We start from the raw sequence: 12,162 nt of genomic DNA, 5'->3' as shown, positions 1-12,162 counted from the left end.
ATTTTATAATTTCTATTATGATTTCTTCAATAATTCAAGACTTAAGAGTGCCTTTTGGAATTTTGAAATATATATGTATGCTTTTTTTTTTTTTTTAACACTTTTTAGTATTTATTTTTAATTTCTTTGAAATTTGTTGAAACTTCCCATTTAGCCTAGTACCATTATCATTTTTTTTTGTATTTTATGAGTAAAAAAATTAAACATTTTCCATTAAAAATTTTTTTTCTATTTGTGTTTGTGTTTAAATGTACATGAGTGACCCTACAAATTTTTCTAAGGAATTCCAGCCATAGTGATTTCCTCTCCTTGTCTTATTGGAATGTTTTTCTTCTGATTCTCAGCCTAACTTACTCTTTTTCATCCTTCAGGTTTAATTACCACCTCTTCAGAGAGAACTTTCCTGCCCCCTTTTCTAAAATAGCCCTTTTCTCCCCCATTGTTCCTTATTATGTCATATGACTTTATTTTTTAATATTAACTTGTGAAGTCACTTTAGTCGTGTCTGATTCTTTGTGACCATATGGACTGTAGTCCTCAAGGCTCCTCTATCCGTGGGATTCTGTAGGCAAGAATACTGGAGTGGGTTGCTGTTTCCTTCTCCGGGGGATATTCCCAACCCAGGGACTGGACCTGCATCTCTTGTTTCCTGCATTGACAGGCGGGTTCTTTACCACTAGCGTCAACTGGGCAGCCCTTTTACTATTACCACACGTCACCTATAGTTGTGATTTGTTTACCTGTGTTGTATGTCTTCCCCTCTATATGGCATAACTACTTATGTGATTTTAGTTCTTCCTCCATTGGTAGGAACTTTGCCCATCATGCCCTTTTGCCCATCATTTCTGGGGCACATAGTACCGTGTTTATCATACAACAGATATTCTGTGAATAGTTGTTGAAAAATGACTGCTTTCAAATGTAAATAACCATTTAGCTGCATATAACATTCTTGATAGAAAGTTTCTTTCCAAGGTCTGTATACATTTTTGTATTATTCTGTGGCTCTTATTCTTGCAAGGAAGAAAGTACACATCTGCAAAGTTTAACTTTTTTTCTTGATCAGACAAAAAAACCACACACTTTAATTGTCAGGATATATTAATAGATAAGCAGTGTCTTGTAAACTGTAATAAAACCAGGCATTAATGTATCTTTTAAAAACAGTCCTTTACTTTTCGAGTGATTTTCATTTTTTAGAAATTCCATATTGTTTTTCTGACTTAATGACTCCTGAAAATGAAACCTAAAAGTGAAAACATAACATAATAAAATAATGGCATTAAATCACTAGTAATATGGTCCATTTGTGTTAATGGTCTGTATTTCTATACAAGTTATTATGCCCTCTTGTCTTATAAGTTTTAACTTTTTTGAAGTATAATATATAACCGTTTAAAAGATTTAACCTGAATCCCATAAATATTCTTCAAGAATTCAGACAATCACAATTAAGTTTTAAATATTTCAACGTTTGAAAATGGCCATTTTGATATAGTAGGTTACTGCTTTTCAGAGTATTAATACGTTGAAAATTTAGAATAGTTGGATTTCTTCTTTGTGTCTAACAAAGTTAGATAATACTTAGCACTACACAGATTCATGAAATATAAAAGTAGGACCTGTTGAAATAATTATGGGTTTTTGAAACTACATTAATTCAGCTGTGTGGATGTGGATAAAAGGACACTTTACCAAGTTGTTCCCATTAGGGGTCAATAGCAGGTGCTTATTGGCTTGGGTTTGTGGATATTGCAAATAATGGACAGAAAAGGTTTTTCAAGAGACTTTTCAGATACAATTTTTTCTTATGCAATTGTCAAGAAGTTTTTAAGGGAAGTTCTTTTAAGGTTTCTCACATAAGTTTCATCAAGTGTTTCAAATTTAGATGATAAAAATCATAGGATTCCTGGTAATGGCATTACTGTATGTTTTTGGCCACTAGTCGTCAGTATTGAACCATTAATTGCGACACTGCAGGCATCGTTTATTAAAGTTGCTAAACTTTGCTGAAAAATGATTATAGTATATACACATTCCTCATCTCTTATGGCTCCCTAAAAGTGCACTTGGCACAAATATTGCAACTGGAAAAAAATCTAATTATTTAACTACTGCTATTTGAAACTTAAATTTGAAACAGTGTTGCTTTCTACTATTGAAAAATAAAATATGACATATGGAGTAGTACATATTAAGACATCTGCTAAATTTAACACTAAAATTGTCCTTTCTATGCCTTTTTGTTAGTTTCTTTCATACTTTCTATTCAGAGTTATATTTCCTTTCTTTCTCTCTCTTTCCCTCCCACTAAGGAAAAATCTTTTTATGTATAGTAAAACAATTAGAGACTACAATTTGAAATGAGAATTTATTTCTCTGGGATCATATAGTCTTGTGCCATTTCCAGGTTTCATATTTCTAAGCTATACAGAAGTATTCCAAAGATACAGTCTCTAAAACAGGATTTCCTAATGATTATTTTCTTCTCCTTAGTAATCACTGCCTTTGCCCCCTGTTGTCTTCTCACCCCAGTTATATTCATTTTCCACTGATATTCTAATGTTGTTTGTTTTTCATTTGGTTAATCTTGTTTGTTTTCTTTACTTGTTAGTAGAAAAGCATTTTTTATAGCTCCATCATGACTCATTGCATTTCTAGTGAATTTACATTTCTGTTTAGTACCCTGAATCCTTTTTTTCTTTCTTTTTTAATACTACCTCTGTAGGTTTATTTATTGCCCAAGAAATGAGAAACTGCTTAGGTTTTTCTAACATATCCTTGTCTGTATTATGGTCATGTTAGAATAGTATTTGCAGCTATTACCTTCTTATGTAGTTCTTTGATGGGCTTCATATGACAGTGAGAAAAAGCTACGCCATTTCATGTTTATTATCTGAGGTTGAGAAAGTGAAGCCTTGCTCTCCTGTATCCATCTTGGATGTGGAGATCAAGTTGGAGTGATGCTGTGAATCAGAACTGGAAAGCCTGGGCAGACTTGGTCTCTGGAGCCCCATTTCCTGATCCTTCCCCTTCTGACTCGTGAACTTGTAGAGAAGGTGCTAAACCTTTGTGTGGCTCATCCTAAGAGTACCTCATATGATTTATTTCTTCTGAAAAATATGGCTATTCATCTTGATAGTAAAATAATTTTAATTTTATAACTTTTTTGTATGTATCTTTTATGGCCTTGCCTTCTCCATTCCTCCCATTCTTTATATCCAGTTCATTATTAAATTTTGTCAACTCTGTCTTGAAAATATTATCTTAATTGCTAACAACTCACCCGTCTATCACTTCTACCCTGACTTATTATCTTGATCTTGTGGGCACTATTGTTTCCTGCTTGGGGTAGTGGAGTAACCTCCTTGCTTCCCTTCTTAACCTCCTTGCAATCTTTTCCCCATAGAATCAGGTAATGTTACTTCTTTCTTCAAAACCCTCAGTGCTTTCCTTATCTTGTTCAGGATGAAGTCTAAAGTCTTCAGCCTACAAGGACCCTCTGATGTGGTCCCTGCCTGCCATCTTACCCTGGTGTTCTGTTGTTCTTCTACTTTGCCTAATTACTTAATCTAGGGCAGTTACCCTGGCCTTGCTTTTCCAAGGATAGGCCAGGCACCCTTCCGCTTCTGGACATTTGTACTTTCCATTCCCAGAGCCAAGGATTTTCAACTTGGAAAGCAGTTGCATTGCATACACCATCTTGTCATTCACAGCTCTACTTCAGAAAAGCCTTATTAATTAGCCTACATAATATATCCCCCTTTTCCCTCCTGAGCTCTTTATCTGGCTGTATTTTTTTCTTTATAATACTTTTCCTTGTTTGCCATCTGTCTGCCGTCTCTCCCTCTGAGCAGAAGGTAGGCACTTGGTCTGTCGTACTCATTGCTATATCTCCAGTGCCTAAAACAGTGCCTGCCATAGGCCCAGTAAGTGTCTCTTGAATGAATGTTATAAGCTATTCATTATGAAATATTCATTTGGCCAGTACCCTCACGGACCTACCACGTGCCAGGTGCTGTGCTGGGGACTAGGGATTTAAAGGCTCTTGAAATGATCTATTGTGCTTTTGGGCTCCCAGTTCAGTTGGGAAAGTAGAAATGTTAACAATGAGTGTAATTTGGTGTGTTATTTCAGCTTTGCCAAGACTCCAGAGTAGCCCGTAGGGGAAATAGTTACCCTTTCTCTGCCCTTTGGGAAAATTTGAGTGAAAGAGATGGCATTTTTACTGAGACTGTGCATTTTCAAATCATTTTAGGCAGATCTTTTATGAATATGATTCTACTCTATTGCTTATTGCTGTGTAAGAAGCACTTTACCAATCTGTGGCTGAAATCCTTATTTAAATTCAGACCCACTATACTGTTGATTCAAAACATTGCTCTTTCTCTTATCATTTTATGCCATGCTAATTATTTTCTTCTCTCTTTTATGTTCATTACCTGTGGATTACTCTTTTTTTTGCAAGGTTAAACACTTTTCTGTAAGGTTGTGAAAAATCCATTAATGTCAACATGCTGAAAGAAAGGAAATAGATGGAAAAGGATGATTGGTTATTATGGGGTTTGTCTTTCAGAGTTGGTTGAACGCTATTTGGCACAGCTGGAAACGTGCAGGTCCCAGACATACAGTGTTCCTTAGTCTTCATTAGTCTTTCTCTTGATTGCTCTCCTTTCCTCCCACGTCCACCCACTCTCTTATTTAACCTAAGGTCTATTTTATAGGCATTGATCCTTTCAGATGACACCAAAACACTTTAAATATTTTGCCTGTAGGAAATGTTTTTTTTTCCCCTAAGGATGTATATTGTCACCCTGCTTATTTAACTTATATGCAGAGTACATCATGAGAAATGCTGGGCTGGATGAAACACAAGCTGGAATCAAGATTGCCAGGACAAATATCAATAACCTCAGATAAGCAGATGACACCACCCTTATGGCAGAAAGTGAAGAGGAACTAAAAAGTCTCTTGATGAAAGTGAAAGAGGAGAGTGAAAAAGTTGTCTTAAATAAAGCTCAACATTCAGAAAACTAAGATCATGGCATCTGGTCCCATCATTTCATGGGAAATAGATGGGGAAACAGTGTCAGACTTTATTTTTGGGGGCTCCAAAATCACTGCAGATGGTGATGGCAGCCATGAAATTAAAGGACGCTTACTCTTTGGAAGGAAAGTTATGACCAACCTAGATAGCATATTGAAAAGCAGAGACATTACTTTGCCAGCAAAGGTCCGTCTAGTCAAGGCTATGGTTTTTCCAGTGGTCATATATGGATGTGAGAGTTGAACCATAAAGAAAGCTGAGTACATTGATGCTTTTGAACTTGGTATTGAAGAAGACCCTTGAAAGTCCCTTGGACAGCAAGGAGATCAAACCAGTCAATCCTAAAGGAAATCAGTCCTGAATATTCATTGGAAGGACTGATACTGAAGCTGAAACTCCAATACTTTGGCCACCTGATGTGAAGAACTGCCTCATTGGAAAAGACCCTGATGCTGGGAAAGATTGAAGGCAGGAAGAGAAGGGGACGACAGAGGATGAGATGGTTGGATGGCATCACCGACTTGATGGACGTGAGTTTTGAGTGAACTCTGGGAGTTGGTGATGGACAGGGAGGCCTGGTGTGCCGCGATTCATGGGGTCGCAAAGAGTCGGACACGACTGAGTGACTGAACTGAACTGAAACTTCTTACAGAAGTTGGAAGAGATCTTGGATGTTGTCTCTTTCGACCTTATATTTACTCAGTACTTGAATTTTCATTCACAGAGCAAATTTCCTGCATGAGTGGTAGATATCAGAGACAAGTCTCTACCAGCCATGTTATCTTTTTTGTATTGGGAAATACTGAGATTAATAGCTAACCAGATTAAAGATAGTTTCATTTTGATACTATTTTTAGGAACCTATTATTTAATATACTATTTAATATTGATAAGATGAAAGTTGAACATTAGAAATGTATTCCACATCAGAGAATAGGTAATGTGTCAACTGTTAGCATGCTGCTTAAGGCCTTTGGATTCTTTTGAAGGGAGCGGTTCTGTGAGATGATGTGTAGGTGTAAGTTGTCCTAAAATTCTTACAGTCTTATTTCTAGATAATTAATGCTTATGCTTTTTGCTTTATTAAAAAATAATACCTAAGGCTATTATGTATTACATACTTATACTTTCCATCCTCTTTCACTTCCCCGTTTCAACTATTTTTCTCCAAAATTCTCCCATATATACTAACTTACATCTAATTATTCAATGGTTTTGAATTACGTGTGTTTTTCGGCATGTCCTTCTGGGTTGTTCACTGTGCTGATAGTTTCCTTGGTCGCACCCTTGTTGAAGTAAGTCCTCATATAATTTTTTGTTTCTTCTTTCCTAATCGTTTGCTCTCTAGGTTATTGAATAGTCACTAATTCTATTAGGGCCACTATGGCCTCTGCCTCATTCTTTGTTTCACCTGTTCTTTACACATCTGCTTGGGTGTTCTTGTATATCATCTCATATTCTCTTATTTATTTATAAATAACTACCCATATTGCTTCTATGAGTTGCATTTAAGTCTGACACATATTTTATGTTCATACTACATATGACTAGATCTCAAAGTAATGTTTAATCACATTTTTTTATGTGTGCTTATTTTTTCTCATCAATATTATCTCTGCAAATTATGACAAATACTGCTAACTTAAATCTGTTCAGGGACCATATGCAAATAGACATTTAATGCTATAAATACTATGATGATAATGAAAAATGTTTGTGTTCTTGTTGACTAAACAGCTGTCTGATAATAGACTGAGGTTTTCTGAGTGCAGGACTTGTTTAATTTCTACTTTATGCTTTTCTTGAAGAGTGGAATGTTTTTATTCACATTTTCAGCAAATTTATACTAGACCATCTGTTTATAAAGCCCTTTTCCATCGTTATCAATTAATATTTATTGGGCAGCTACTGAGTGCATAGTAATATTGTGCAAACAAAGATGACTTTGCTACAGATAGGCTTATTCATAGGCTTGGTACTGTTTTATTTTGATTAGAAAAGTAAAAAACAAAACAAAACAACCCCCCCACCCTGCAATTCAAAGGCATAAAATAATATCTTCTAACTATGAACAGTGAAGGATGTTGTATATTTATAGAGCATTCTGCGCAAATACACCTAAAACTTGAGAAATTCCAAATTAAATTTCCATAATTATCTATTATCTTCTGTTTGTCAATATTTCTAACTCCATGGGCCTGCATTTAGAAAGTCAAACAAAGTATCATATTGCTCTGGGATTTCTAATAAAACTATGTGTCTCTTTTTTGAGAGGGAACTACTCAGATAAAAACAGACCCTCCACTAAGAGTGGTTGCTTTTTGAATTTGAAGGAAATCCTGGAAAGTACACTTTTTGGGCTCACATTTAACTTTACTTGCAAGATTTTTATTAAGTAAAAGGTTGCATAAAAATAAAATCCATTCCAGTAAAAGCAATGGCATTTAGGAGGGTAATACTCATTACCGTTGTTGCTTTTGAATTAAAGAAGTCAAAAGACTTGTATGTCTTTTCAGCGTACCAACTTTGTAGGCAATGATTAAGGTTTTGTTTTGCAGATTGGCAAATTTAATAATGTCTGAAGAGTGAAATCCTGATGCTAGTCAATAGGGGTTTTACTTTTGAGTTATTTTTATAGTCATGGTCGTGGATTTTCACTGATTCATCCATGGTCTCTGGCCTACTTAGTCTTCCATGTGGCCTTGGGCTAAAGTTTAGGGTAAAGACACTGGCCATGCAAGAGAGCAAAGGGAATTGGCTCTCATGGTGATTGAACCCATGACCTCGGTTGACTTCTTTGGCACAGGACATCCTAACCAGTCACAGCCTCCATAAATATGAATGTAATGGAAGCAATGAGTTTGTTTATTCATCAGAGAAAATAGGTCCATAATATGTACCCATCTGTCCTACCACAGTAGTTCCTATGAAAGCTCTTTGGATTCCTGAAATCATAATCACCATATGATAAAAAGAAGAAGAAAAAAGAAAAGACATCTAGGCCATTCTCAAACAGAAGCTTTGAGTTTTATGCTGTCAAGACCTCAGGTATCTTTAAAGAACATTATTTAAGACTTTGCTTACCATCAGAAGTTATAGCAGTGTGCTTAACTACTGATAAATCTTGCTTAACCACTTGGTATTACTCTACTCTTTGAAAAACAGGAATGACTGCAACTTGTGACTCCTCACTATGTGCTTACTGCTTCAGTATGGAAAATACACATAGTTCAGCTGGCAGCAGGGTTTTAGAATCTTCCCCTTTGCTTTCCCCCAAATCTATATGGTGTCACAGTGGTAATGATCAGTATCCGATCCCCTTGGACTTCTCTCACACAGTTCTACTTTCACTTATTTAAGTGTTTTAAAATCATAGATGTTGGTATAGAATTTTTGTTCCTTGGTTACGGCTGAAAATAAATTTCTTTGAACAATTTAAGTAATATTCACTCTGCTGTCTTTGAGTTAGATATTGGCTCAGGGATTTAGAAGATGAATGTATTGTTTTCTGCCTTGAAAAGAAACTTAATTTTTTTTTGTTTGTTTTGTTATGGTTTTTGTTGGCACAGATAATCCCCAACTGGATGAACTTAAAGGCTAAAATTTTCCATGACTTTAGCTAGTTTTCATGTGGGAGGAATCTCTGACTTGATTTAGGAAAAAACAAAATTTAGAAATTCACAGAACTTGATAGAAATAAAATCTATGTTAATTTAAATGAGTAGTACTAGTTATGAGCAATAAAATCCTGCTGTATTATGCATATATATTCCTTTTCAAAATATGTATTTTTCTATTGGTGTTTGATAGTTTTGGAGCTATGATTTAGGTTTACAGAAGAGAATTTTGGAAATAGCAGACTTTTGTCTTTTAAAAAATTCCACTCAAGTCAGGTTCCAATTATAGTGTTTTATACATACTGAGTACTTAATAATGTTTTTCTTTGATGTGAAATATAACATGTCCCTAAAGCTTTTGATTTTTTAAAATACATAAATATAAACAACTTACAACTTCAATTTATAGCTTATGTGGTCTAATTGGCATCAAAATATGGTGGCTTAGTGGTAAATAATCTACCTGCCAATGCAGGGAATGTGAGTTCAATCACTGGATCAGGAAGATCCCCTGGAGAAGGAAATGGCAACCTTCTCTGGTATTCTTGTCTGGGAAATCCCATGAACAAAGGAGCCTGACGGGCTACAGTCCGTGGGGTTGCAAAAGAGTAGGACATGACTTAGCGACTAAACAACAACCACAATTACTATATTATGAAGTTTAAAATATTTCCTGATTTTTATTTTGTACTTACATGAACAATTATAAAAAGTAAATGACTTATGAAGTCATGAAAAGATATAGAAGAACCTTAAAGGCATATTACTATGTGAAAGAAGCTAGTTTGAAAAGATCACCGATTGTATGATTTTGACTAAATGACTTTCTGGGGGGAAAATATGGAGATAGTAAAGAGCATCAAGTTGGGGTAGAGAGGGGAGAGATGAATAGGTGGATCACAGGGGACTTTTTTAGGATAGTGGGATTACTGTTTATCACACTATAATGATGCACACTTGTCATCATACATTTGTCCAAACCCATAGGACGTATGACAGCAAGTGAACCTTATGTAACCCATGAACTTTGGGTTATTATAATGCATCAATTTAGGTTCATTACTTGTAACAAATGCACCATTTTGTTGGAGGATGTCGATAATTGGGGAGGTTATGCCTGTATGTGGACTAAGGGTATGTGGGAACTGTACCTTCCTCTTAATTTGACTGTGAACTTAAAACCACTCTAAAAAATAAGGGTTAAAAAAAAATATATATATATATAAACACAAATATATATACACATATATAAATACATATACACATACATATTAAGAGCAACTGTTATAATTTTCAGTAATATGACTTTTTCATTTTTCATTTTTACTGGAGAAAAAGAAAATATGACTTAAACGTTTGTACCTTTAATATACTATTACAGACCTGTTGTTCAGTATGAGCACAGACTTGTTTTTCTGTAGTCCTGTTAGCTTACCGGTGAAAACTGTTGGTTTGTCATCCGCATATTCTTGCTCTTGTAACCAATGGCGTGCAGTTGTAGCACTGCTGAGTGACTAGGGTGAGACAGGATGGCTTATGCTCATGATTGTTTTTTGAAATTTCAGTGGCCTGTGTGGGTAATTAACATGTGACCTTTATTTCATTCCAGCTCCATCATTCTTACCCAGGCTTTGCTGGTCCATTTAAAGTAGACAAAAGGCCTTTAGTTCCTTATTTGTTCTACATTTTTGAGTGTGTTATTTTTTAGAACTTCTTGATAAACATGCCTATTGTCAAAGTTGTGGGAGTTTTTTGGTCAGATGAAATGTCTGCAAACATTTTCTTTTTCCCCTTTCCCCTATTCTTTTAAAGGAAAGACTCCTTTTTTTTTTTTTTGATTATATTTAACTGTGAGAATTCAGAAGCATCAGCCTCTAAAGAACATAAGTAGTACAAAACTCACTATGTTAGTCTTTTTAATGGAAATAGGCACACTTAAGGAAAAGAAGAAAAGTTGTTATTAAAGGTTTAAATGTGCTCTAGGGACCCTCTATTAAGGCCAGTGTTGTTGCTGTGATCTTAAATATGTAAAAGACAACCTGAATCCAGAAGCAGGGCACATGATAGCTTTATAGCTAAACTGCTTTTAAGAAAAAAAACAAGTTTTAAAGGGCAAAATAACACAGTAATAGAAATTCATTGGCTTGTGAATTTTTTTCCTCTTTATAACTACTTTTACTGGGTCAGTTTTCAATATAATTCTAAGTTGCTTGATCTAAGTCAAATGGAAAAGAAATCCAGTGTGGCCTTTCATTTTTAAAAGAGGTAGTAAATGAATTAAAGTTTGTTACTAAGGTTTAAAGAAATGACTTGTAATTTTGATTTAGTTAATGTTAAACTATTTCTCTTTGACTGTTACCTGTGTTTCCAAAATTTAAAGTGCATTAATGTATCTATTTACTAGGTCTTAAGAGTTAGACCTCTTTTGGTCTTTCATTTTAAACTAATGTAGAAAATGTAGAAAATAGGTTCAGCGTTTTGGGCTAGAATATTGCTTGTGTGTTACTTGTTTACTGGCTTATGTTGTATATAGGTAGTAGAAATAATGTTTTAAGTTAACGAGATTTCTAAATAATATGGTTGAAATAGAGTAATTTTCTTTGGGTTGCTTCTCAATACCTCACTTTTGCTCCTCCAGTGAAAACAATAAAGTTTAAGTTCTTGTTGCCTCAGTTTTCTGAGACTTAAATATCCTTAGAGGAGCAGTCCCTAACCTTTTGGTACCAGGAACCGGTTTCATGGAAGAAAATTTTTCCACATACTGGGGTTGGAGTGGGGATGGTTTCGTGATGATTGAAGCAATTACATTTATTGTGCACTTTATTTCTATTAATATTACATCAGTTCCACCTCAGTTCATCAACCATTAGACCTTGGAGTTTGGGGATCCCTGCCTTAGAATAAAAGGAGAAATAAGAAAGGCATTAGATGATGTTTTAGACATAAAGTAGAGCTACAATAGAAACATATGTTATTTTGGAAAAGTGATAAAATTAACTGGAAAGTGAGGAGGAAAGTATTATTGCAGATTCTTAGATATCCAAGAGAATTAGAGATTCTTTTATTCAACCAGCTCATATATGGAAATTCAAATTTAAAAACAAAATAGTTGACTTTCAGAAGAATTATGTTTTTCTAGGGCATAATCCTAAAGGAAATCAGTTCTGAATATTCAGTGGAAGGACTGATGCTGAAGCTGAAGCTCCAATACTTTTGCCACCTGATGCGAAGAACTGATTTATTGGAAGAGACCCTGATGCTGGGAAAGATTGAAGGCAGGAGGAAAAGGGGATGACAGAGGATGAGATGATTGGATGTTATCACCAACTCAAAGGACGTGAGTTTGAGCAAGCTCCGGGAGTTGGTGATGAACAGGGAGGCCTGGTGTGCTGCAGTCCATGGGGTCTCAAAGAGTCGGACATGACTGAGCAACTGGACTGAGGGCATAAGTCCATGTACTAGGAAACACAATTTGATTAAAGTTCAACTTACTGATAT

General features: G+C 35.2%; 1 protein-coding gene across 12 annotated transcripts in view; it reads left to right on the top strand.

Moving 5' to 3' along the window:
- Positions 1-12,162, top strand: part of CEP128 (centrosomal protein 128) — a 483,641-nt gene that overhangs the window by 93,205 nt on the left and 378,274 nt on the right. Inside the window, exon 1 of one of the 12 annotated variants that reach the window (XM_070797952.1) lies at positions 177-8,095. The exons of the other annotated variants lie outside the window; for them this stretch is intronic. Within the exon in view, the coding sequence (XP_070654053.1) occupies positions 8,012-8,095 (84 nt within the window). The 5' untranslated portion in view covers positions 177-8,011. Of the gene's footprint in view, positions 1-176; positions 8,096-12,162 lie in introns of those variants that run through there. 12 annotated transcript variants of the gene reach the window in all.

Source organism: Bos indicus, chromosome 10 (genome assembly GCF_029378745.1).
Source record: "Bos indicus isolate NIAB-ARS_2022 breed Sahiwal x Tharparkar chromosome 10, NIAB-ARS_B.indTharparkar_mat_pri_1.0, whole genome shotgun sequence".
In the NCBI taxonomy this organism is placed as follows: domain Eukaryota; kingdom Metazoa; phylum Chordata; class Mammalia; order Artiodactyla; family Bovidae; genus Bos; species Bos indicus.
Note: the sequence above shows the minus strand (reverse complement) of the source record. Positions and strands in the feature narration are given on the sequence as shown.